We start from the raw sequence: 27,232 nt of genomic DNA, 5'->3' as shown, positions 1-27,232 counted from the left end.
GTTCATCTCAGCCTATGCCTCCCTCCAGTCCCTTGACTTCTTGGCACTGACGGAAACATGGATCACCACAGATAACACTGCTACTCCTACTGCTCTCTCCTCGTCCGCCCACGTGTTCTCGCACACCCCGAGAGCTTCTGGTCAGCGGGGTGGTGGCACCGGGATCCTCATCTCTCCCAAGTGGTCTTTCTCTCTTTCTCCCCTTACCCATCTGTCTATTGCCTCCTTTGAATTCCATGCTGTCACAGTTACCAGCCCTTTCAAGCTTAACATCCTTATCATTTATCGCCCTCCAGGTTCCCTCGGAGAGTTCATCAATGAGCTTGATGCCTTGATAAGCTCCTTTCCTGAGGACGGCTCACCTCTCACAGTTCTGGGCGACTTTAACCTCCCCACGTCTACCTTTGACTCATTCCTCTCTGCCTCCTTCTTTCCACTCCTCTCCTCTTTTGACCTCACCCTCTCACCTTCCCCCTACTCACAAGGCAGGCAATACGCTTGACCTCATCTTTACTAGATGCTGTTCTTCCACTAACCTCATTGCAACTCCCCTCCAAGTCTCCGACCACTACCTTGTATCCTTTTCCCTCTCGCTCTCATCCAACACTTCCCACACTGCCCCTACTCGGATGGTATCGCGCCGTCCCAACCTTCGCTCTCTCTCCCCGCTACTCTCTCCTCTTCCATCCTATCATCTCTTCCCTCTGCTCAAACTTTCTCCAACCTATCTCCTGATTCTGCCTCCTCAACCCTCCTCTCCTCCCTTACTGCATCCTTTGACTCCCTATGTCCCCTATCCTCCAGGCCGGCTCGGTCCTCCCTCCCGCCTCCGTGGCTCGACGACTCATTGCGAGCTCACAGAACAGGGCTCGGGCAGCCGAGCGGAAATGGAGGAAAACCCGCCTCCCCTGCGGACCTGGCATCCTTTTCACTCCCTCCTCTCTACATTTTCCTCCTCTGTCTCCTGCTGCTAAAGCCACTTTCTACCATTCTAAATTCCAAGCATCTGCCTCTAACCCTAGAAGCTCTTGCCACCTTCTCCTCCCTCCTGAATCCTCCCCCTCCCTCCTCCCTCTCTGCAGATGACTTCGTCAACCATTTTGAAAAGAAGGTCGATGACATCCGATCCTCGTTTGCTAAGTCAAACGACACCGCTGGTTCTGCTCACACTGCCCTACCCTATGCTCTGACCTCTTTCTCCCCTCTCTCTCCAGATGAAATCTCGCGTCTTGTGACGGCCGGCCGCCCAACAACCTGCCCGCTTGACCCTATCCCCTCCTCTCTTCTCCAGACCATTTCCGGAGACCTTCTCCCTTACCTCACCTCGCTCATCAACTCATCCCTGACCGCTGGCTACGTCCCTCCCGTCTTCAAGAGAGCGCGAGTTGCACCCTTCTGAAAAAACCTACACTCGATCCCTCCGATGTCAACAACTACAGACCAGTATCCCTTCTCTCTTTTCTCTCCAAAACTCTTGAGCGTGCCGTCCTGGCCAGCTCTACCGCTATCTCTCTCAGAATGACCTTCTTGATCCAAATCAGTCAGGTTTCAAGACTAGTCATTCAACTGAGACTGCTCTTCTCTGTATCACGGAGGCGCTCCGCACTGCTAAAGCTAACTCTCTCTCCTCTGCTCTCATCCTTCTAGACCTATCGGCTGCCTTCGATACTGTGAACCATCAGATCCTCCTCTCCACCCTCTCCGAGTTGGGCATCTCCGGCGCGGCCCACGCTTGGATTGCGTCCTACCTGACAGGTCGCTCCTACCAGGTGGCGTGGCGAGAATCTGTCTCCTCACCACGCGCTCTCACCACTGGTGTCCCCAGGGCTCTGTTCTAGGCCCTCTCTTATTCTCGCTATACACCAAGTCACTTGGCTCTGTCATAACCTCACATGGTCTCTCCTATCATTGCTATGCAGACGACACACAATTAATCTTCTCCTTTCCCCTTCTGATGACCAGGTGGCGAATCGCATCTCTGCATGTCTGGCAGACATATCAGTGTGGATGACGGATCACCACCTCAAGCTGAACCTCAGCAAGACGGAGCTCTCTTCCTCCCGGGGAAGGACTGCCCGTTCCATGATCTCGCCATCACGGTTGACAACTCCATTGTGTCCTCCTCCCAGAGCGCTAAGAACCTTGGCGTGATCCTGGACAACACCCTGACGTTCTCAACTAACATCAAGGCGGTGTCCCGTTCCTGTAGGTTCATGCTCTACAACATCCGCAGAGTACGACCCTGCCTCACACAGGAAGCGGCGCAGGTCCTAATCCAGGCACTTGTCATCTCCCGTCTTGATTACTGCAACTCGCTGTTGGCTGGGCTCCCTGCCTGTGCCATTAAACCCCTACAACTCATCCAGAACGCCGCAGCCCGTCTGGTGTTCAACCTTCCCAAGTTCTCTCACGTCACCCCGCTCCTCCGCTCTCTCCACTGGCTTCCAGTTGAAGCTCGCATCCGCTACAAGACCATGGTGCTCACCTACGGAGCTGTGAGGGGAACGGCACCTCAGTACCTCCAGGCTCTGATCAGGCCCTACACCCAAACAAGGGCACTGCGTTCATCCACCTCTGGCCTGCTCGCCTCCCTACCACTGAGGAAGTACAGTTCCCGCTCAGCCCAGTCAAAACTGTTCGCTGCTCTGGCCCCCCAATGGTGGAACAAACTCCCTCACGACGCCAGGACAGCGGAGTCAATCACCACCTTCCGGAGACACCTGAAACCCCACCTCTTCAAGGAATACCTAGGATAGGGTAAGTAAGGGTAAGTAATCCTTCTCACCCCCCTTCTCCCCCAACAAGATTTAGATGCAAGTGGCTGTTCCACTGGTTGTCATAAGGTGTATGCACCAATTTGTAAGTCGCTCTGGATAAGAGCGTCTGCTAATTGACTTAAATGTAAATGTAAAATGTAAAGTGTCTCCCGACCCCTCCTGTCTCAACCTCCAGTATTTATGCTGCAGTAGTTTATGTGTCGAGGGGCTAGGGTCAGTCTGTTATATCTGGAGTAATTCTCCTGTCTTATCCGGTGTCCTGTGTGAATTTAAGTATGCTCTCTCCAATTCTCTCTCTTTTTCTCTCTTTCTCTCTTTCTTTCATTCTTTCTCTCTCTGGGAGGACCTGAACCATTGGACCATGCCTCAGGACTACCTGGCCTGATGACTCCTTACTGTCCGCAGTCCACCTGGCTGTGATGCTGCACCAGTTTCAACTGTTCTGCCTGCGGCTATGGAACCCTGACCTGTTCACCGGACGTGCTACCATGTCCCAGACCTGCTGTTTTCAACTCTCTAGAGACAGCAGGAGCGGTAGAGATACTCTGAAAAGCCAACTGACATTTACTCCTGAGGTGCTGACCTGTTGCACCCTCGACAACCACTATGATTATTATTATTTGACCCTGCTGGTCATGTATGAACATTTGAACATCTTGGCCATGTTCTGTAATAATCTCCACCTGGTACAGCCTGAAGAGGACTGGCCACCCCTCATAGCCTGGTTCCTCTCTAGGTTTCTTCCTAGGTTCTGGCCTTTCTAGGGAGTTTTTCCTAGCCACTGTGCTTCTACACCTGTATTGCTTGCTGTTTGGGGTTTTAGGCTGGGTTTCTGTACAGTACTTTGTGACATCAGCTGATGTAACAAGGGCTTTATAAATGCAGTTGATTGATTGATATTCTCAGCTTTTTACATGTCATATATCTTACCTTTAATCTGAATCACAGACAGTGTTCTTTCTGTTCCCACAAAAAACATCCTCTCCCCACAATCCAATAAGGGCTCATCTGTTGACGGGGAGACGCATGTAACTGGAAAGACTTAATGAGAAGACGTCTCCAGGCAAAGTTTTGTCAGCTCACCCTGGCTTTGTCTAATTATCCCTTTTTCCTCAGATTGGTGTCGGAATACACCTGTCTGTCCATCCTGGATTCCCTCCTCTGCCCGCGGATACAGACAGACCAACAATCAAACTTTCCACAGACAGATGAGATTGGGAGAAGTCACAAATGGCGGCACCCAGGATGAATGAGGATGAGGTAAAGTGTCAGATGGTTTGTTAAGCTGCCCATCAAATTCTCTCACCCTTTCAATGAGTGTGTGAAACAGACGTGGTTTGATTTCTCAGAATTATGCTGCTACTGAGTGGTGTTTTTCACCCCCCTGAGATGTTAACAATGGATCCTTAGTGATCCAGAAGAGAGAATCATCCTGGGGCTATCCCTGGCACCCCTACAAAACCACACCTCACATCAGCTCTCTCTCTCCCTCCCACGCTCCATCAGCCTACCACTGGGGATGCATGAGGGTATGAGCAGAGCAGCCAAACAAGTGCAGGTGTCCCATTGACAGATACTATATGTTCAGGGGAATTGGCTCTTAATGTCTCTATAATGTGTTATTGTTTACCCCACATAGCACAACCGACCTATCATGAGAGAGATGGTTTGCTGAGCCTGTTGGTTGATGGTTGACACTTGTCTCTCCAGGCTACTTGCTTCTCAACAGAGGCCTGTTTTAACCCACCCCCACATGTCAAAAAACATGATTCATGTTCAAGCCACTTCTTGCTCTTGCTGCTCACCATTTTCGGTTGTCATAACACCTCCCCAGGGCAGTGGTGGGATATGTTAGGATTTAACATGTAGCTCAGACAAGTAGAGAAGGAGAGGAAGGGCCCCTACGAGCCCTTTGGCAGATTATGTGAGGCGTATTTGCCTCCCTTCTGAGGTCATAGGGTCCTCACTGTTTGTCCTCTATCTTTCAGCCCTGGAGAAAGGAGGAGCTGAGTTTACCGGCCCCCCCCCCCACACACACACACCTGAGCACCACAGGCAGATACTGACACCTAGACTCCAGGTGTGGAGCATGCTCGCTTCACTCTGATTGACCAAGTCATCATCATGTGTCCATTTCAACCCCGCTCCTGCTCAACTCCCCTATTCTGTTACATTCAGGTACATCAGTCACTGAACCCACCTTTGGGAAAGAGACAAAGAAGAACTGTGTAGGTAGAGTTGAATTAGGGTTTGTTGTTGAGGTTATCAGGATAGGTCTAGTGTGAAGATGGATGGTGGAGATGTTTAGCCCTGTGTGTGTGTGGCCCCTTTTCTGAACCACCAGTAAGACACCCTATTTTCTGATGCCAGCGCTGGATCCCTGGGGCCGTCAAAAGCAGTTTCCTGGAACTGGAGCGGATTTTGAGCCGGATCAGTCTCCCTCTCCTGGCTAGACACCATGGCAGCAGCACTGTTGTTATGTGGAGGAACTCACCCGTCCCACTGAATGAGTCCCCTATGCCTTTGTTTTAAACATAAAGGGAAAATGATATGTTATTAAATCACTTATATTTAATGCACTGAACGATCCTTCTCAGGCAAAATAATACATTATAACTCTACAATCATAGCCCCGGAGAGACAAAATGAAGAGCCCAATTATGACGAGCTAAATTGCTTCAGGGCAACGATGTTTGGATACCAGTCATTTTTTGGAAGGCAACTGATCTTCTCATTCTCCTGAGGGAAATGATCAGTTTGTCTTTGAAGCCGTGATGAGGGGTTGAATGAAAGCAGATGAGTACCTGTCAAAAAAGAGAGGGAGAATTCATAAGGTCTCTGTGTCTATGGGGACCAAGGAGAGGGGTTCGACCTGCATTTGTTTCTGCTCTTTGGCTGTAATGGAGCACAGCAGTGTGTAGAGGTGAGAGGGGCGCGCCCACCCAGAGATAGGAGGTGGTGAAATGACTGCCCTGAAGATACTGGTGAGTCTCTCATTCTCTCGCCCCCCTCTACCTGCTGCCTTTCTGGCCTGAGAGAGCACAGGGAGCGTGGATCATGCAGCTGTCAGCCTCACACACACACACACACACACAGCCCTGTGGCCATACCACCTAGGAGTGGTGACACTTAGACCCCGGAGCATGTGCTGTCTCGGTGAGGATGAGAGATCATGTCCACCCCCATGACTGGATGAGATGATGTCTCGCTGCACTCTGCTCTCTTCACCGGGCTCCTCACCGGGCTCCTCACCGGGCTTCCCCTGCCTGCCAGTAGCATTACACGGAGTGACAGCTTCCTATCCACAGTCATGCACAAGGATTTAATCACACTCTCATCATCAAGTCATATGTGTCAATGAGTCTTAAAATGTGGTTTTGAGGAAGTCAAAAGAAAATATAGATGATAGATTGATGAATACTTTAATTGTGATACTGAAATGAATGAATTGGGGAATTGGTTTCGAATTAACACTTATGTGTCCACATATTTGATTATTATCCAATAATTTAGAGGTTTGATTTTACAGATATAGGATCTTAATTTGATCACTCTTTTGTTGCTAAGAATTTTCCCACACAGCAGGAAATGCAGATGTATAGTTTATTCAAGATTAAAAAAGTATTCTAAAGTTTGTATTTTCCACTTTAAAATGTCAGACTTGATTTGCCCTAACGAAAAATGTATCAACCCTTACAAAAAATGTCCTGTTGCTGCAGGATTATTTTCCTGCTGTAGCAAACTGGTTCATATAAAGATCCTACATCTGTACAAAAGGTAATCTTTCAAGAACAACAAAAAATCTTAGTTTTACAATTAAATAGAATTTCAGGTGATACCACATGACTGTAAATATCCCATACAGTATGAATAAACGTATGAGTTCATAGCAGCACCAGATGTCATGTGTTGAGAACACAGAGCTCTGGACCTTATCTCTATTTTCCTGTTTTGGACTTTGTTGATCTGGGAAAACTTTGTTTGTGCTTGTAATGGAGGTCAGGCCTACACTGTTGCGTGTGTGTGTGTGTGTCAAATTTGATTTGTCACATGCATCGAATACAACAGGTGTAGACTTAACTGTGAAATGCTTTCTTACAACGATGCAAAGTTGAAAAATAGTAACACAAGAAGAATGAAATACACAAGAATGGAGATATATACGGGGAGTACCAGTACCAGATCAATGTGCAGAGGTATTTGAGGTAGATATGTACATGAAGGCAGGGTAAAGTGACTAGGCATCCAGATATCAGATTATAGATTATAATAAGAGTAAAATAAAGAACAGATTAGCAGCAGCATATGATTAGTGTAAAAGTGTGTGTGGTTGTGTCGGTATGCGTGCGTGTGTGTATGTAGTGTATGTGAATGTGTATGGGTTTTGTGTGAGAGTCGTGTGTAGTGTGTGTGTGTGTGTGTTGTGCTTCTTTGTATTTGTGTGTGCACGTCATGGAGCTGAGAGAAAGTGGGAGACAAGGAGAGTCAGATAGGGACGTATAAGGGGGCTTATTGTGGTCTCCTATCACCTTCACTGCAGAGCAAACAGCTGTGTTGGTGCTCCAGGTGTTCCTCCACTGCAGCCATGGGGCTCATGGGAACAGCCTCCCCCACCAGTTTCCCAGCCCTCAGCAGCCCTGAGACATGAAGGAAGGGATTGCCAAGAGCTTACAAATGTAGGATCTTAATTTGAGCAAGTTTGCTCCAGCAGGAAAATAATCCTGCAGCAACAGGAAATGTGGATTATGACATGACCGTGTCAGAAAACTGTCAGACAACTGAGAGTTATACAAAACACAAACACAGCATAGTAGGACTTTCATGAGTTCTACCTGTAGAACCTTCAGTAGAGCTCACTTTTGCCTCAAAGGTCATCAGTAAAATGCCCACGTCTCCTCTGCTGACACCCATATTACAGCACAAGTTACCCTAACACCTATTTATATCCAGAATCATCAACAGACTCCCAGTCAACCACCAGTAGTAACTCCCCATCCAGCCACCTATACTTCAGTGGTAGGCCCCTCCATAGAGGTATGCACTCAGCCCTGTCATGGCTCTAGGCATTGTATGTTCTTGTTGTGGGTTGAGCAATTGCATTAGTCATTTCACATTCCAAATTCCTACCCCATGCCGTATTCCCCAACCCTCTCTCTCTCTCTCTCTCTCTCTCTCCTTCACCAAATCCATCGCTCTGTTCATCCCTTCATCACTTCCATTTTGCCAGGGCTGGGGAGGGTGTGGCCTGGTTTGGTGGTTTGGGAATACATACTGATGCTATCCTGCAGTACCCTCTCGTTAGAGAAGGAAATGTGACAGAGACTAGACTTTTGACCCGAGGGTTCAAATTACAGGAGGGGACCTTGCTATATGAATGTATGTATCCTGGAGCAAGGAACCTAGCTACCTAACCCGCTACACTCCAGTTAACATCTGTTGTTCTTGTACAAATAAGTAATATATAAACCTGAAAGTTATGTATGTTGCTATGGATAAGGGCATTCGCTAAGCAACGCAAATGTATCATACAAATACATGCATCAAAATGTCCAGGCCCCAGAGCTCAATTCATCTTCATCCATCAGAGCATGACACATTTCCCCAGCCCAGCCCAGCATAGTCACCGCCCACTGAACCCGGCCAACAGAGACACAGGGCGGATAGTGTTACTGCCACCGTCACCCTACATTGTGTATGTCATTCACGCCTCTGTTGTGTTTCAGGATGACAGTGAAGAGTTTGAGCACATCCAGCCTTCCTGGCCACCCTCACACACCCGCACATGAACACTGGGACTATAAACACACACGCACACCACTCTCATTATGCTAACCACAGGTGCACACACACACATATGCAAAAACAATTATCTTCCCTCACCTTGCGGTTTTCAGTCTGCAAATAGAAATACAATCACACACACATGTATGTTACCCCCCCATCTGAAGCTCCCCAGACTCCCAACTCGGAGCTGCCTCAGTCCTGTCCTTGGGGGCTTGTGCGTGAGAAGATGGCAGTGGACTCAGCAGCCCCCTCCACTCAGGGCATTGGGGGAAATGAAGGCTTTAGGAGTTCATTATAAAACAACAGCAGCAGGAGGAGATCAGCCTCCTGGGCTCCAAATGATCCCCCCCGTCTCATACTTCCATCGACTTCTCTCTCTGGCTCGCAAGTCAACGACACATCCTTCCGTCTTGTCCTTGTGTTCCCGTCCTTTCTCTCCCACTCTCTCTCCCTCTTCACCCCCCTGTTATTTGATGTAATAAAGGTAAATATTGATAAACAGTCATTAGGTGGGGTCCTATATGAGCCAGCAGTCTGCTCGTGTCAACCTGTGACCTGTTGGATGTTTTAATAGAGCAGAGCTCATTATGTTGGAGCAGAGAAGGCTCATGTCTAATCACTGTGATCAGAGATAAACATCAAAAGCTCCAGGACACAACACACTGTAAATGTAGCAATATCTCAAACAATAAGCCTCTGTGTGATTTGGTTCTCAGTGGAGAGCCTTCTCTCACAGGTATGAATATTTCATTTCTAATCATCAGTGTTACATATGACCTTTTGCCCTTTGAGGGGCGCACTGTATATTGAGGTCAAAGGGAGAAAAAAACATTCTGTAGACAACATTCTTCTGCATCATCATCTTTGACATCATCATCATTATTGTTGTCATCATGGCTGGCCTGTTGTGCCAGAGGCAGAACACCTGTATGTGTGCGTGCTGCTCTCCTCCCCCTGCATGTGTTGGGCAGTTGGTGGTTGAGAGTGATGCACTGAGACCACAGTCCTTTCAGATGAAAAGGAGGGCAGGGCAGCACAATCAGGAAGTGGTTTTGCTGGAGAGAGAATGCTCGTGTGTGGAGCTCAGGGCAGGTGTATGGCCGTGGCTTTTGTGACTGTGATTCTGTGATTGATGTAGGTGTGTGTGTGTGTGTGTGTGTGTGTGTGTGTGTGTGTGTGTGTGTGTGTGTGTGTGTGTGTGTGTGAGAGAGAGACATACATAGATAGGGAAAGGGAGACAGAAATTGATCAGGATGAACAAAAGAGAAGTTACTACCACAAAGCTCCCATACTTTCATTTTAAGACAAGAAAGTAAAATATAGAAACAGGTAACAAGCCTGATCATTACTTATAGTAACTATTAATGGAGACAAAGACATTTTTTTACAAATGTATATGTTGATTTATTTTAATTGCTTTTAAATAAGAATATACAGTATGTCACAATGTAAATAATATTGTATACAGCTATGACCAAGTTTAAAGGAATTGTACATTGATCTAAAAGTTTGACTTTAGTTTCATGACAGACACAAGGAAGTATTTGCAAGGCAAACAAATCATTATGATAATTGCCCAAAGACCTGGTGAGGTAGAGATATATATGATTCCACTGTCTAATATGCTTTGAGCCTGATAAGAGTTATATCCATGTACATAACTCTATATCTCTGCATAAACAAGAAAATAAACACTGGCACAGGGAACTGAAACGATTGTAAAATATTGGAAACATAAATGGGTGCCTAAAAGCCCTAGGGGCAGATCTGGACCTTCAACCCTAACCCACGGACAGACACAGAGGTCTGGCATGGAGAGCTGGAGGAATGGCGGAGTCAAATATGGCTATTTTCTCTGATTGGTAATTGAGAAAACAAGCAGCATGATTGGGCCATTTCAAAGACATTAGAGAACAAAGATGTGCCTGAATTAGACTGTAGAGAAAACGGTTTGATTTGGTCAGGGGAACACACTTGAAAGCACAGCACAGTGCGTGCAGACATGCCCACTTATAAATAAAAAATTGAGCAAAGTTCTTTACAGTGTGAGCAAGAGAAGAACTTTGCATAGCCGTTTTTATGTACAGTGTTTGGAGTTTCCCTTAGTTTGAGTGCAATTTCCTTTGAATGTTTCCTTTACTGTATTAACAATGTCAAACATGTAGTATTATCATAGACATTCTCACAAGAGACAACAGGTCTACTTTACCACACAATAACCCTATGACTGCATTTAGTCATAAATTACATACTAACTAGCTATGATTATAGGCAACCTGCACTAACATTCCATGTTCAGACATCCAGTGATTCAATGGGACTTTTTAAGGTGTGTGGTGGATATCAGTATTAACCCAGAGATACATTTCTCACCTTAAAGCAAAGGAGTAAAGTACTATACATAACATGGCCAACATAAGTGCTTCATTTATTGAATGAACCCTTAGACTGCTCTCACAGCAAATAAAGAGACCAGCAAACAGCAAATGAGACATCCAGGCAGACAGAGACAGAAGTCAAGAGGCTCTAGATTCCTTTTTGGCATTTACTGGCGCTTTGGAAATGCTCTAAATCTTGATATAAGCACTACAGCATAGTAGCAGTTAGACAAACTGACTAAGGAACAGACCGACAAGAGGACAGGACCAATGGAACTGTCAGCACTCCCACGGAGATGATGCTGCCAAATAATGATGGTGACCTGTTCATTCCAGTACCTTGTGAAGAGCCCATTCCCTGCCCATAACTGTCCAGCAAGGCAACCCTCTCTCCTTCTCACTTAAGGTCTGTGATGTCAGTGCATTCAGTAAGAGCAAAGCAGAACGTGGTCTTGATACTGCCTCCTCTGAGGAGACAGCGCATGTTCGATTCCAACAAGTGGCAAACTACCAACAACATTATGACCTTGTTCCATTCCCATGCTTCCCAAAACAGTTATCAGTTCAGAACAGGCAGGTAAGGGTATGTTTAAAAGTCAAACCCTTCAATTTATCAAGAGTAATGTCTGAGTGGTTCTAGCCCTGCCATTTTGAATGTTCTCTCAGTGTGTTGCCGTTTTCCTCACCCCATCTTTCTCTCTCTCTCCCCCTTTTCAGGTATTTTTGCAGGTGTACACTTCCTCCTCCCTGACACAGGTTTGGCACTCTACATGGCAGCACCAGCGCACCTGACAGTGGCAGGAGAGGGTGGTGAGGTGCATGGCCGTGTTGTAGCCGCGCCCGCAGCAAAGGCTCTGGCAGCTGGTGTCCTTGGCACAGGAGCGTCCGGCCGTGCCGGGAGAATAGCGTGACGGCCTGCAGAAGCTGGGGGAGTCCTCCAGGAACACCAGGTCAGTGGACCGGTGGCTCTGGCCGTGGCGACGCGGCCCCGCCAGCTCTGTCTCCCCGGTGGCCTCGTTGGTAACACTCAGCACACGCACGGCCGTGTCGTAGCGGAACTTGAGCAGCCGCCCGGTGTCGTGGAACGGGGACAGCTGCTTCCAGCAGGTCCGCACGGCACAGGAACCGGAGACGCCGTGACACTTACAGGTAGTCTTCAGGCCACTCTTCACTGCCTGAAAAGGAAGGAGGGGGGAAAGGAGGGTGATGAGGAGGGAGGGGAAGAGAGTGAGATGTCAGTTTATTCAGTCTGATTCATTAGCTGGGCTCTTATCGTTGGTGCCTATCGTTGGTGCCAAGCTTCAATGCCATACAACACTCCTTCCGTGGCCTCCAACTGCTTTTAAATGCTAGTAAAATTAAGTGCATGCTCTTCAACCGATTGCTGCCCGCACCCTCCCGCCCGACTAGCATTGCTACTCTGGACGGTTCTGACTTAGAATATGTGGACAACTACAAATACCTAGGTGTCTGGTTAGACTGTAAACTCTCCTTCCAGACTCACATTAAGCATCTCCAATCCAAAATTAAATCTAGAATTGGCTTCCTATTTTCCTTGACTTCAGCAATGTCATTTACAAGATAGCCTCCAACACTCTACTCGGCAAACTGGAAACCATCCGTTTTGTCACCAAAGCCCCATATACTACCCACCACTGTGACCTGTATGCTCTCGTTGGCTGGCCCTCACTACATATTCGTCCCCAAACCCACTGGCTCCAGGTTATCTATAAGTCTTTGCAAGGTAAAGCACCGCCTTATCTCAGCTCACTGGTCACCATAACACCCACCCGTAGTCCTCGCTCCAGCAGTTATATTTCATTGGTCATCCCCAAAGCCAACACTTCCTTTGGTCGCCTTTCCTTCCAGTTCTCTGCTGCCAATGACTGGAACGAATTGCAAAAATCACTGAAGCTGGAGTCTTATATCTCCCTCTCTAACTTTAAGCATCAGCTGTCAGAGCAGCTTACCGATCACTGTACCTGTACACAGCCCATCTGTAAATAGCACACCCAACTACCTCATCCCCATATTGTTACTTATCCTCTTGCTCTTTTGCACCCCAGTATCTCTACTTGCACATCATCATCTGCACATCTATCACTCCAGTGTTAATGCTAAATTGTTATTATTTAGCCTCTATGGCCAATTTTTTGCCTTTAGCTCCCTACTCTTCCACATTTGCACACAATATACATTTTTCTATTGTGTTATTGACTGTTCGTCTGTTTGTGTAACTCTGTGTTGTTGTTTTTGTCGCACTGCTTTGCTTTATCTTGGCCCGGTCGCAGTTGTAAATGAGAACTTGTTCTCAACTGGCCTACCTAGTTAAATAAAGTTTTATTTTTATTTTTTTATAAATAAATCTGGACAGTTTCCTGCAGGGTGGGTTGGTGGGGCGGGGGTCAGATGGTATGGGGCTAGTCATTCTTTAGTTTAACTCAGTATGAACGGTTGAGATGATGGATTAGGGAGACTGTTCGCCATGCAGTATTTCATTCACCTGACGTCTCGCATTTAGACAGCGCCTGCGGATTCGTTTTTTCAATGTGTTGAAACTAGCTCTTTCTCACTGCTTCTCTCCTCTCTTTCTCCTATGAAGCCTGGGGCATTAGAGACAGGCATCACAGACAGCAGAATCTTTCCACCTTGTTCTTTGTGTGAGTGTGAGTGTGAGTCTGTGCACGGAAAATGATCATAAGAGTTTAAAAAGCTTAAACAGTTAGAGAGTTTGGGTTAGAAGGCTGAAGGATGGTGTCCTGCCTTCGTTCAAAAGTTCACTGAGCTTGGTGGTGGTGGGGTGGGGGTACCAGCGCTGAGGCACTCAGCCAGAGAGACTCTAACTGGGTGGGGGCCAGAGACAGGTCATGCGGCATGGGGGTCATCCTTACGGGGAGGGGGAGACCCAGGGGCTACTTCAGGGTTGAAGAGTTCTGCCGAGTTCCGCCCTACACAGGTATGAACCCCTCAGGGGCATCTCAGAACATTACTGAGGGATGAGGGTTAGAGGGGGGTGTTGTGAAAAAACAACCACCTCCGGGTCTCTACTGAGCCGGATAGGTGGAAGGTGAGGAAAACACCACACTCAATAAAGATAAGATAAGATAGACTACTTCAGTTCATCCTGTTGTTTTTATCTCTCCCTCGCTCTCTCTCCCTCTCTCCCTCTGAAGGGCCTGCTGCCTCAGTTTGAAAGGTAAAGGGGAAGAGCCTTGGGGCTGGCTGTGTCTAAGCTACACACAGAAATACACACATAGTGTTAACGTATGAACATTGTGGATATATGGAGAAGAGCATAGTTCAGCGCCATACAGTAAGTGGAAAAAATGCTTGCTCGTATATTAAAAGAGGCAACAGTTATAATTGTTCTCTCTGACGGGAAACCTTTCATTTTCTGTGGGCCCGCACAGCAAGCTTTATCATGCCTGCCTTGGAACACCTGGCTACAGGGATCTGACAGCAGTCTGTCTCCTCTCCTATCCCTGGTACTTGCTGCCTCCCTCAGCCTCAACCAGCCCAGGCCCAGTAGCTATCTATGCACCAGGGCTACAGGAAGGGAGACACCATGCAGGGGGAGTGGACTTCTGGCACTGGATGAGATATATGGGCAAGGACTCAGTGCGAGACCTGGTAAAGTCACACAGTCCCTGCTGCCTCTGTTTGAAGAGTGCATTGTATGTTAAGCAGTGTTTGGGGTTGTCTTCTGCTGGTAGGTCTAAAAGTGAGCTGTTATTGCCTGATATGTTTATGATGCTTGGGAGGAAACTACTCACTACTGGCATAGGCTTACACCTTTCTCTTTTGAAAAAATTAACTTATGCCACAATAGTGTCACTCACAAATGCTTAATGGGATTCTTGTTATTTTGCTTGAGCTTATGCACATGTCAACACTCACTCACTCGGATTCCAACGTTAATGTTGTGGGAGTCGATCTGCGCCCTCAGGTCTTTGCTGACCCTCTTCTGGCCCAAGAACTTCTTGAGAAATTTGGTGCTGTATTTCAAGTTGTCACCGCAGACCCCCCACTGCCATGCCTCGCGATGCTGTATTCCTGGGGAGTCATCGCACGTGCACCTCTCCATTCGGCCTGAGCTGCAAGCTTTTGCTAGTGCGTGGGACAATGCCGCTGAAGACACCGCAAGAAGAAAGGCCGTCTCCTTGAAGCCTGGAATAGACAAATGACATCAACAATTAATAATAGTCTACAATAAAAATAAAAATGTAAATGTTGTTTACTCCTCGTAAATTGGCTAGGCCCAGACATGTAAAGACTAGACTATCATCCAAGCTCATGAGATACATATTTTGGTTACATTCTACTCCCATGTTTCTACTCCAGTGTTCCATTTAAAGAGTTGTGTCATGATTCGTCTGCTGACTGTTCCCGGTGGTTTGGTTTCGCACTTATTTGCTTAGCCCAGAGACATCGCTATGATGTATTTTAATCCAATTAATTCTTATTTTGACTAGGAAGGATTTTTTCCCCCCCAGATGAAAGTGAGTAATCACGCCGCCCGTTTCCTCTGGTAACTGGGCGGGTTTCCGAGATATAAATAACCACTGGGCCCTCGGAGGCCCCGCCGCACCAGGCTTTTTGGCTCTTCAGCCCTTAATTAACTCCATGCTGACCTGTTCATGGCTCTTCGTGCTGATAGCATAAGCATGCTCTAAAATGATTTTATAAGGGGTGGAGTTTTTTGTTGTTGTAGGCTATAGACTAGGGTTTAGCCTGGCTCATTATTTTGAGATCACTCACCTACCCCCCACAACAGTCAATTTATCAATTCAATATACTTACATTTTCAATCGATTGCATTGTTGCACTTGAGAAATCCTTTGCATCATGAAGTAGTAATTTGAACCTTACGATATTCACAACACAACATCAGTCTAGGCTATTAGGCCTACATGTTTACTTGCTTCCCATGATGCGTCCCTCCAGATGGAAATATTTCCCTCATATCTCTCCTGTGTGTAAATACATGGAACTCTGTGAATTGATGACATATTATTGCACCTCTTTTCAGAAGACTCCCGCGGCCGTCCAAGCTACAGTTCCAGCGCTCGTTCCGGAATTGATAGCGGCACTCCAAGAGGCTGAGGCGCACTGATTCACGCAGCGTCTCCGCCAAACCCGGCTCGCGGCGACACAGTCGTTTCTGCCTACGGGCCAGTGTCATCTGCTCGCATTGTTTTAGGTGAGCTTTTCCCGTCGGGGGTTCATTGGAGAACGGGGCAGGCAAAAAGACCAAGGGCTCTCGGCCTGTCAGCCTTTCAAAGGAGACAAATGTATACATTCAGTGCAGTATAGTTATCACTGACGTTACCAAATTCAAAAGGAAAATGTCATATAAATAATCTTATCAAGAAAACATAACCCTATAAACCTATAATACCTATAAATAAACATAAACCTATAAACCTATAATACCTATAAATAATACCCAACGTTCTGGTGGTCCTGGGAATAAAGAAAACATGTTGTTCCAGAGTCATTTCTGTAACATGTGTCCATAACAATTACATTTTGTTCATAGAGCCATAGCCTATAAATAGAAACAATATGTATCGTTTTTGCTGACTCTACAAGCTTTTAACAACACACTACACACAGGTATACGCGCAATTAAGTATAAACGTAGTAAGTCATATCAAAATGTTTCAATTTGCTTCCAAAGTAAAATGACGCACATATCGGCCTATATTTGACTTCGTCTGTCCTACCCACATGTGCCTAATAAAACCACATAATAATGTTAAAAAAGGAAACTGAGTGTAGGATTCTAATTTTAAAATAAAATATTTAAAAAATCTGTTTATGCATGAAATTAGCTCCCTCATACAAATTTCGACTATTGCCAAAAAGTGAGAGAATTGAGGTAGTGCCAAACTCGAGCGGTCAAGAGACCGTGCGAAACCATTGACACTCTCAGCAAGTCATAGATCATACAAAGGATTTCTTAAATATTCAAATATTCTGCTCTGAGACGTATTTGGCAAATTAATAATTATCAATAATATTATTAAAATTTGTGGAGGTGTCATAAGGATGTAGGGCTATTTGAAAAATTGTTACACAGCCTTGGAAACTAGCCTACTTTGTTTACTTTTAGATAGCAGAAAAATGCAATCATAAGTCATCTCTGTGGACTTGAACATCCAAACAAGTCAACATTTACAGTCATACATTATGGTCTCGTGCGTAATTGCGCACGATAGTCATGGAACGCTGGGCTTCCATCATATAGGCAGGCAATGTACGTCGCATCACATGCATTATTTCCTACAGACATCGATCTGCTGTATATGTTAGAAGTAAGGAAAAGACAATACATCTTCAGAGACAAAACAGTAAAAGAGTTGTGGCTGACCCAAAATATGCTGCAGTGTGCGAGAGGAGGATGCAGAGCTCAATGAGTCGCAGTAGGCAGGCGGTCCTTGGGAGCCTAGAGCACATGATGACGGATCGACGCTGCTCTTCATCTCGCTGATTCTGCACTGGGAAAGTCTGTGCCGTCTGGCAGGCTCACCTCTTAAGTGGCCCACACAAACTTCGGTCCACTGCGGCAGGCGCGGTCCCAAGGGAGGCAAGGCCTCTGGGGAGCGCATCATCGTGCCACACGCCCATTGGACTCCCTTGTCGTCCCGCCCCAACCATGGAAACGCCCCCCACTTAGATGGAAGTGACAGGTAGCAAATCTACCTGGCTGTGATGAGCATTCGTCTGGGTTTTGTCATTACTGTGCCTCATATTCAAACTTGCTGGTGCATTTTCATTCTACCCACTGACAGATCTACTGTGCCATGTTTATGGTGGATACACCAGTGGCAAGTGTATGGGCATATACTAGAATAACTATAGGCTATAGGATGTGGCTGACTATAACTAAGTGTGCTCCTTTAAGAAGTTCTGTGGCTGCCGGAGAAGGTAGACATAGCCTACAAATACAAAGATGCAGATACACTTGTTATTGCAAAAATGGATCTTGGATTATAAGTATAGGATTACATAGACATCTATTAAGCAATACATACTTTTATACAGTTGAATCTCCACCATTGCTTGCTGACTATTTTCCATTGCCAGCAAAGACTCGCTGATGGTCTCCTTCTTGATAACTCTATTTTAATTTTGGTCATAATGGTTACAAACCACCAAGGCTCCAATCAAATTTTCTCTACCTAACAGTGTTTTTTTCTTTGATTCTTACTTATTGTTTCATAGCAGCAGGGAAGAAACTTCTATAAATACGTTTTTGTACTCAAACGAATTACATCTTTATTTTGTAATATATTTATGCTCATGTGGGCGCTTGACCAAACACCTGCAAGGAGAAGGAACACATTGTGGGATAGCCAGCCCTAGACAACACACAAACTAATGACAAGTGGCATGCCCACTGCCTAGTCACGGTGAATAATTACTGTACAACAACACATACAGACAAACATCAACAATAAGCTTGTATTTTAATGCATTGTATTTCAAGGCTTATACCCCCTAATTAAATTATATTCTGTGCTTCATGACACCTGTAGATATATCTGCCTACCACCCAGGATGTCTCAGTCCATAGACCATTTTCATATAAAATCCCTTTTATTCACTTCATGTCCAACAGCAACAACAACAACTCTGGTTTACAACCACCATGTGGATGAATGGGTAATCAAAGATCTCTTTGTCTGCTCAGTGTGACACCTGCATAACTGAGGGAACCGGACAACCACCTGAATTAGCAAACCATGAGCACAAACACATGAAAGGTGGACAAACTTCCAACTGATGATATTGCACACTCACATAGGCATATGTCTATAATTTCAGAGTGGTTGATTTATGGAAAGGAAGCACGAAACGGAAACTATTGGCTTGGATTTATTGGGACATTATGACTGCAGCATGGAGACGGCCCCATCTAGTGGATTTAATATGAACAACACACACTGTGTTAACGATGACCCCAACAACCTTGATGAACGCTTGAACCCTTGATGCACCTTGAACTTCGCAACCCACTTCTCCCCTCTGCCCACCTCCAGGGGCCCCCCAACTCCAGTTTACCTACATGTTGGTCCTATAGACCGAGCTGTCATTTTAGACCTTGCATGTTAGTGTTGGCCATAGAGATCCCATTAAATTACTTAATTTGTATTATAATTCCTATTTCTATGGTGTTGGCTCTGACTCTTTCAGGCTGTTTAACTAAAAGATGAATGACAGAAACAGGATGGAATTCTTTGATCAGAAATGTAAATTGTAGGCTGTTGCTTATTGATTGAGATGATGATCTCTATGCCATTATGGGTACGTGGCCTAGCTATAAGGCATATAAGGCAGCACTTGCTTGCCATATCCAATATAAGTCTATACACACCCATGGTCCTGTATTTTCCGGGCGTTTTTTTCTTCTGGATTGAACCATTGCAACCGGTTTGTTTTGTTTGCTCTCCTCCCCAATGATGATGGGTTGGGCCAGTGGCAAATTTCTCCGGTCTCCATTGAAGCCGGAAATATGGGGCGGGGATGCTTGATCCTACGGGAAGCTTGACTGGTCTTTCAGTTTGTAGGGCAAACTGGAGGAGGGCCTTCTGTAAATCTCCGCCCTCAACATTAAATGTCGTTTCATCGATTGGCCCGCAGCACAGCAGGGTACGTTTTTGTAACTTGCAATGGATAATATGATTGGTGAAGATCTTACGATGTGCAACGTCCATGACGCGGCTTTCTTGACACTTGTGAAAGACGCCATTTTGTTGTTAGCGGTGAATAGGAGCGTAAAAGAAAGATCGAGAAACCGCCACTAAAAGGTAAAACATGTATACAACGTAGCAATATAATATATGTAATTCGTAGTATTTTTTTTAAATATTTTCAGGATCTGGAATGCAAACGATTGCTTATTTGCTTTCGGCTTGAACGCAAGCTTTGACAACGAATGCGTAGACTCAAACCAAACGAGGATCATCTGCCGTCAATAGCTAGTTAACGTTCGCTAGCTCGCCCGGCATTATATTCTCACGACCTGTAAAAGTCGTGAGAACATTATTTCGCTAATTTTACTGAAAATGTGTTAATAAGTATTCGCTGGTCATTGTGATTGGACATTCAGCTTCCTCCTATTTGGAGGCATTATGTCGAGCCGCTTCGCAAAATTGACGTTAGCTAGCTAGCTACGCCTATTTTCTGACTGCGTAACGTTAATTTACGTGGATTGAGATTTGAGTCGTCCGCCGCTTAACTAGCTAACCAACGTTAAACTCGTCTCTAAATGAATGTAGTTAACCAGCATGTGGGTTAAACGGTAAGGTGACTTGGTGGTCTCTACGGCCTCTAGCTGGGTAACTAAACTGTGCCGGGAAGCTTTACCTAGCGTAACTGTTGGTACTGGATGGTTAGATTTTGTTTTGGAAACTGTTGTCAGTCTTCAAACTGAACCCGTGGTTAGTCACTAGCCAGTGTTACACATTAATGTAGTTAACTAGCTAAAACCGTATGTTAGGCCCAAATAATTTTAATGGACAGACAACTGAAGCAAAATAGTGTGTGAGATGCATGCAAAGCCACACACACATCTTTGTTATTTATGACTGACACCCATGTCTCTGTCTTCCATACATTTCCATTTTCAAACATTGAGTTCTCCAGGAATCTGTCAGATTTACATACTTTGTTCAGGTCCTGATGAGGGGCTGATCAAACAACTGGTGGAGCAGGTTAACCCCAACATGTCTAACTTTCCCTTATGGAAAAACATTGCTAGACTTAAAAGAAAAATGTCCACTTTTTGCCTGTCCAACTAGAAAGTGAGCCCCCTTGCTGCCCCTAGTGTTCCCTCAATATTAATGTGTGTACTGTATGTAGTAGGCTGTACATCACATGTTCCACCCCCTTGTCATTTGGCATGTCAATTATTAATCCACATGGGCTCTTTTGAATTTATGAGCATCTCTTTTAGAACCCCTTTAACACTGACTGCCAATGCACCCCAAAATACTCTACCCCAGGCAGCCTATATCACATGCATACTGTGATAAGTTCACTTAACTACTCTTTGATGACTTGCTGCTGGCCTCCCATACCCTTCCCCTGTTATTCCTGTTTCCTCAAGAGGACGATGTATTCTGAGCACTTCCTCTTTGCTTTAGTTGAGGAACAGGGTGGACAATCCTGATTCAAATGAGCTGCCATTGTTGTGATGTCATGAGAAATCTGCAAGCTATGAGCTTTTCTAGTTCTGGAACTCCCCTCTGTGGAATGCCTGTTGGCGAGAGCTAGATTCGTTGTCACATTCTGAATCCAGGAAGGCACTTTGTGAAACTGACAACTCCCTGTGTTCATGATGTTAGAACTCAAATCACACCCCTCCTCCTTTGTTTGCCTACGGTTGTTGTGTAGTTTTTCAGAAGTGCCAAGGCGTGTGTCATATTTAAATGGCTTCAGCATGTTTCCACCAAAGAACACCTTTATGAATTATGTTCATTTGTATACCATTTGCCACACAATTGTCTTGAAGGAGTGTAATAATACCGTGTTGCTGTTATCCTATGCTATCATTTGTAGCCATGTGCTAGTGGGAGGGATTTGCTCAACATCATAGTGTTCCATTATTTTAAAGTCATTCCTGTCCTTTGGAGAAAGACCTGAGTGTTCAATAACCTATTTGCCCTGACAGGATCATTGTTTCCCTGTCTCTCTCCTGGTTAATTCAGCAGTGTGTCTCTGCTTACAGGTGTGTTGTTACCTCTCCCATATCCAGCCTCTAGTACTCTGGTTCTTCTGAGCGCTGACCTATATTCGCCACATCACTGGCCTCATTGTGTGTTTTTACTTGAGCTCAGACTGCATGCTCTTTGTTTCACCTACCACACTTGTATGGGTCTTTTAGAATGTGGTCCCATTGTCCCCTACTCTTATCCAGTTTGTATTAAGACCGCTAACTTATGTATGAATAAGCTAACTCAAATATGAATCGGTTTTTGTCATGGTGTTTAGGATACACTATTTGTCTGATGTAGTGAGCCTGTTTCATCATAAGCTGTGTCTTAAATCACATGATTCTGCGATGTGCTTGGCAACATACTGAATAACAGGAAGGATTGTTATTGCAATGAATTTGCCTAATTCAAAATTAAAGTTAACAATTGATACATTTGTGGGTCATTCCATGAAAGCGTGCCCTTCGATATTTTAAGTAGAAATTGTGTACCGATATTGGATTTTAAAAGCCTGTTATTTTAAATGCGGTGCCCTTTAATATTATGGACAATTCAATCAATCTGCTAAAATGCAGCATTTTGACATCCCTCTGTCAACTCTCACTTCTATGAAGATTTTAACCCACTTAATCCCTAAACGTCTTCATGGTTCAGCATCATTGTAAAGTCCTAGTCATTTTGTTGCTAGACAATTATTTCTTAAGATGATTATTTATTTATTATTATTTTTATTTTTTTTACCTTTATTTAACCAGGCGAGTCAGTTAAGAACATATTCTTATTTTCAATGACGGCCTGGGAACAGTGGGTTAACTGCCTGTTCAGGGGCAGAACAGATTTGTACCTTGTCAGCTCGGGGGTTTGAACTCGCAACCTTCCAGTTACTAGTCCAACGCTCTAACCACTAGGCTACGCTGCCGCCCCAGCTGTGTGATTCATTTATGTATGTCCCTCAACCCTGTTACGTGAACTGAACTCTCATTTTAATATGGTGAAACTGTCTTTTAAAACATTGAACATCTAATAGTAATATCTTATAGTAAAAGCAGATGAGCTGATTCTACTCTTTTTGGCAATTTTGTGGTGCAAAACTGAGCGGGTCAAGCATAACATGTCAACCCAGTTACCCATAGCCTAGAAATGTTGTAACAATATATTTTTTTTGTGAAGCTTGCATTCAATTGCCCCTCCCGGTTAAACAAATGTTTCTGTGACAGTTTCCCTGTCACAAGTGGATATTATTATAAAAAAATTACACCACTATTTAACTAGGTAAGTCAGTTAAGAACAAATTCTAATATTCAATGATGGCCTAGGAACAGTGGGTTAACTGCCTTGTTCAGGGTCAGAACGACAGACTTTTACCTCGTGAGCTCGGGATTCGATCTTGCAACCTATCTGCCGCCCCAGATTCTATGGTTGATGTCAGAAGAAATCATCAAACCTGTTACTTTATTTTGCACATAATAGGCACTATTAAAACAAAATTATTTTTATTTTTTCATTAAGTTGAAATTATGTAAAAGTTACACTTCTCAAAAGGCACCAAATTGATGGAAAGACCCGTGTACATTTAGAAACGCATTTCAACAGTGAGAAGGTTAAGTAAAAAAAACAACATGAATTAGTTATGTTGTTGTGTTAGACATGTATGTAGGCTTCTATTTGGGACTGACTAGGCTACTACATTCTAATCGTTGTGGCTGCTGTTACAGAGCCTGTTTGTGTTCTTGCCTGGTGGGTGTTGGGCAATAGATGTTCAGGTGATGCTATGTTGTAACCAGCCTCTACCCCTGGATCGTGTCTCTGGTCAGTGCTCTGCCAGTCATGTGATCCACTTCTCTGCTCCTGGCTATGAGTAAACAGTTGCCTGCCAGTCAGAACGACACCGATCTGGAGCCCCATCAGCCAAGTCCTGCTCGTGTGTGGTGTGAGACCCAGAGGCGCCACTGTGAGGGCCCTTTGTTAAGACGCAAAATAAACACAGACAGTGACTTAATGCTTTTCTCAGCACTTTTTCTCCCTCTCATGAATTTAATCTCTGTGGTTGCCCTTTATCAGCGATAAGGAAGCTTAGCCTGACATTATTACCCTCACAGGTCAAAAGTCTTAATGAAACTACCAAGGATGGGTACCTTCTATATACATTTATAAATTGATTCATAAAAAATGTCTTGTTTTACACTGATCCGACACCACCCACATTGTATGCGGGAGCAGTGCATAATATTTCAACGTTTTCATGTTAATGAATCTTTTCATCCACACTGCTCACATACGTCAATGAGCTTTTGTGTTACCGAACACACACACACACACACACGGCCGGTTTAGCCTGGTGTTAGGCATAATGAATGTTTTACGACTACTAGCTTAACCGTTTTGGTTTCTGTCTCCCTTCCTCCAGATTAGCAAAGATGGGGAACATGTTTGCAGGCCTGTTTAAGAATCTCTTTGGTAAAAAAGAGATGCGGATTCTGATGGTAGGGCTGGATGCTGCCGGCAAGACCACCATCCTGTACAAGCTCAAACTGGGAGAGATCGTCACCACAATCCCTACCATCGGTGAGTAGCTTAGCCTTATCCCTTTTACTCCTTGTCATCACACACCCCTCACCTAGGTACAAACCCCTCTTGAAATGCTCCCCAATATTCCTCCAATAACTTGTTTCATGAGATCAAGACTCCTGTTTGTTTAGTTGTAGGGGAGTGGAAATGAATGTCCCCATCTCATCCGAACCCTGATCACTACCCACATGCCCAGAGTAGCTGCCGTGAGCTGCCCTCAGGCTCTGAAGCAATGAGTGGGCCCCTGTAAAGGCCAACAGTCTGCCTGTACATGGATTTCATTAGGAGACGTGGGTCGGGCACTGTGTAGCCTACCTACATCAGCTGCAGAGCTCCCGCAGGCAGGCAACGTCCTGCAGTGTGGCTGTTGTCATAGGGATTAAGTGACTTTTCAATATAGGAATGAATGGAGCTTTACAGCCCCCCCTGAAATAAATGTTGCGTTATAGGAATGTAACTCAAGGCTGATGACATTTCATATTCCAGTAGATGTTCATTCACTTTGTGTATTTTATTAAAATATACATTTTAATTTGCAGCTACATTCGGGCAAAGACATTTCATACAGACATTTGTGTTAAGGGAGTGACTTAGCTTGCCTGTTTGGGATTGCTGATATGTCATCTCACACAGCCTCTTAGAATGTTAGTGTTTTAGGTTGCTGATGTAACTGATCTTTCTCGCTCTCTCAGGTTTTAACGTTGAGACTGTAGAATACAAGAACATCAGCTTCACAGTGTGGGATGTGGGCGGTCAGGACAAGATCAGGCCTCTGTGGCGGCACTACTTCCAGAACACCCAAGGTGAGTGGACGCTTTCACCAGAACCCCCTCAGCACCATCTCAAAGTCAGAAACAGTGAAGTTGAGACAGTCCCGGGTAAATGTTCATATTTTCCTCACCCTCCATCCTTTCTCTCCCTCTGCTACTCTCAGGTCTGATCTTTGTGGTGGACAGTAACGATAGGGAGAGAGTGAACGAGGCGCGGGAGGAGCTGACAAGGATGCTGGCTGAGGACGAGCTGAGAGACGCTGTGCTTCTTGTGTTCGCTAACAAACAGGTGAACTGACTAACTGGGCAGAGACACTAGTGCGTCAGGAAAACAGTAGGTATTTTTACCTGCTACCCTGGACATGTAATTTTGGCTTGACGCGTAAAGAGTAGGCCACTTAAATCAAGTGTTCTTGGCGTGAAATTCTTTAAAATGGAATGGAATCCTTGTGGATTGTAATGTAATCGGCGTCCAAAAAGGCAGATTACCGATTGTTATGAAAACTTGAAATCGGCCATGCCGATAAATTGGTCGACCTCTTATACTAAGATAGCTTGTGAAGGTCTGTTGCAGACGCATGTTTTCCTGGGTTAACCCTTTTCTCGCCACTCTTCAGGACCTCCCCAACGCTATGAACGCAGCGGAGATCACAGACAAGCTGGGCCTGCACTCCCTGCGCCAGCGTAACTGGTACATCCAGGCCACATGCGCTACCAGCGGGGACGGGCTCTACGAGGGCCTCGACTGGCTCTCCAACCAGCTAAAGAATGCAAAATGATCCACCATTCCGCCGTCTGTCTGCGTCTTTGTCTGCGCAGTGTGTTATGGGCGACAGCGCTGGTCCCAGCCCCTCTCTCCTCCCGTCTCTCTCACTCCATCCCCTCCAACCATTGGGGCTTTGACCAGTGATACCCCACATACGCGTGTGTGTGAGAGTGCAAGTGTTTGTGTGGATCTTAATGTGTATGTATGTGTGGGTGCATGTGTGTGAGCCGGGAGTGGGAGCAGCCCTGCTGTGCCTTCAACAGTCTCACTCACCCATGGAAATGACAGCATGGCTAACTCTAGCGCCCCCCCATCCCTCCCCTCCTGACCCACCGTCAGTGGCTCCTAAGACACCCTGGTTTTCACAAGGCAAAGAAAGACCCAGGATGCTAAGTCTTATGTGTAATCTGCAAAATGAATAAAGTTTATAGATTAAAAAAACAACTTTGATTTTCCATCCACTAGTATTGCGATCTGTCAGACACTCTTGTTAAACTGTTGGTTTGAGACCCCACACCATGAAATACATCTCAATGTAACCTGTATCAGGTTGGAAAAAAGACAAATAAAAATAGATTTTCCATCCTAGATCCTTCTTTGCATTCTTTGGGAAATCATGTTGTTCTGGCTGTCTTGGGAACACTAGCTAATCAATTATTAGCTAGCTTTCAGTCTGTCCTAACCCTCAAATCTCCATTGAAGCACAACAAATTAGTGATGTCACACAGCCCCTCGCCCACTCGTTTTTGTTGTTGAGCGAAGCCGCCTTAGCCTGAATGATGACGGCGGTGCTTGATAAGACCTGCAGGACTTTAGGGTCAGCTGTTTGGTAGGCATTACTGACTGAAATGAGTTGTTATTATTGTCTTTGGTTTATTAGAATGGAACAAGACATGTCTTGTCTGGAAATAAGTTGTTGTTCCAAAAGGTAACCATGGTAACCAGCTGCTGACCCTGCTGCCCTCTAGGATCACAAGTGATGGCCTCTTTATCACGCTGCATCTTTATTGGTGGCTAACACCAAGCGATATGTTCCTTTCACAGGGCCTTGTGAGATCATTGATAATGTTTTGATTGAGTCCTTACCGCCGGGTATGGAAAACGCAATAAACTGTGTATTTGTCTAGTACTACACTATACTACCTATGCTAGGCAGAGGGTCAGTGTAGTTGAGTGAAGCCAGCCACAGCTCTGTGTGTACATTGGGTGAGTGTACATGGGATTAGTTGGGTGTTTTCAGCACCGTTCCTGTCCACTGGAACAGCGAGGCCTTTTGAGAGTTGCTCCCACTCTGGCTTTCTCATTACATTTTCTGTTGTCTACTTTTTTCCTTTTTATTATATTTTATTTACATTGTTCTTTTTTGTACAGATTACCTGGTTCCCTTGGTCGAGCATGAGCCGAGGAGCCAGGTGTGCAGTCTTTCAATCAAAATGCTTTAGGATCCTTTGGGTGTGACTTATGAAGG

General features: G+C 45.3%; 2 protein-coding genes across 3 annotated transcripts; one reads left to right on the top strand and one right to left on the bottom strand.

Moving 5' to 3' along the window:
• Window positions 1-10,970: 10,970 nt before the first annotated feature.
• LOC118374659 (protein Wnt-9b-like) lies at window positions 10,971-19,580 on the bottom strand. 2 transcript variants are annotated; one of them, XM_035761126.2, is made up of 4 exons: window positions 19,320-19,580; window positions 15,959-16,212; window positions 14,841-15,106; window positions 10,971-12,114 (listed from the first exon to the last, which is right to left on the bottom strand). In XM_035761126.2, the coding sequence occupies exons 1-4, from the start codon at window positions 19,442-19,444 to the stop codon at window positions 11,653-11,655; spliced, it is 1,107 nt and encodes a 368-aa protein (XP_035617019.1). In that variant the 5' UTR covers window positions 19,445-19,580; the 3' UTR covers window positions 10,971-11,652. The 2 variants fall into 2 exon arrangements, with proteins under 2 accessions (XP_035617019.1, XP_035617020.1); XM_035761127.2 differs by lacking the exon at window positions 19,320-19,580 and adding an exon at window positions 17,313-17,517.
• A 29-nt stretch (window positions 19,581-19,609) lies between these two features.
• LOC118374660 (ADP-ribosylation factor 2) lies at window positions 19,610-26,352 on the top strand. The gene is made up of 5 exons (XM_035761128.2): window positions 19,610-19,752; window positions 24,068-24,225; window positions 24,921-25,031; window positions 25,163-25,287; window positions 25,616-26,352. The coding sequence occupies exons 2-5, from the start codon at window positions 24,078-24,080 to the stop codon at window positions 25,775-25,777; spliced, it is 546 nt and encodes a 181-aa protein (XP_035617021.1). The 5' UTR covers window positions 19,610-19,752; window positions 24,068-24,077; the 3' UTR covers window positions 25,778-26,352.
• The last annotated feature ends 880 nt before the right edge of the window (window positions 26,353-27,232 follow it).

Source organism: Oncorhynchus keta, chromosome 5, assembly GCF_023373465.1.
Source record: "Oncorhynchus keta strain PuntledgeMale-10-30-2019 chromosome 5, Oket_V2, whole genome shotgun sequence".
Classification (NCBI taxonomy): domain Eukaryota; kingdom Metazoa; phylum Chordata; class Actinopteri; order Salmoniformes; family Salmonidae; genus Oncorhynchus; species Oncorhynchus keta.
Note: the sequence above shows the minus strand (reverse complement) of the source record. Positions and strands in the feature narration are given on the sequence as shown.

Excerpts from the sequence above, each read along its gene's own strand:
- LOC118374659 (XM_035761126.2), bottom strand. The coding sequence starts at position 19,444 with ATGGAGACCGGAGAAATTTGCCACTGGCCCAACCCATCATCATTGGGG. Across the intron at positions 16,213-19,319 it reads CGGAAAATACAGGACCATGG|GCTGACAGGCCGAGAGCCCT; the intron begins GTGTGTATAGAC and ends CTCCTTTGAAAG. Across the intron at positions 12,115-14,840 it reads ACATTAACGTTGGAATCCGA|GCAGTGAAGAGTGGCCTGAA; the intron begins GTGAGTGAGTGT and ends CTTCCTTTTCAG.
- LOC118374660 (XM_035761128.2), top strand. The coding sequence starts at position 24,078 with ATGGGGAACATGTTTGCAGGCCTGTTTAAGAATCTCTTTGGTAAAAAA. Across the intron at positions 24,226-24,920 it reads CACCACAATCCCTACCATCG|GTTTTAACGTTGAGACTGTA; the intron begins GTGAGTAGCTTA and ends TCGCTCTCTCAG. Across the intron at positions 25,288-25,615 it reads TTGTGTTCGCTAACAAACAG|GACCTCCCCAACGCTATGAA; the intron begins GTGAACTGACTA and ends GCCACTCTTCAG.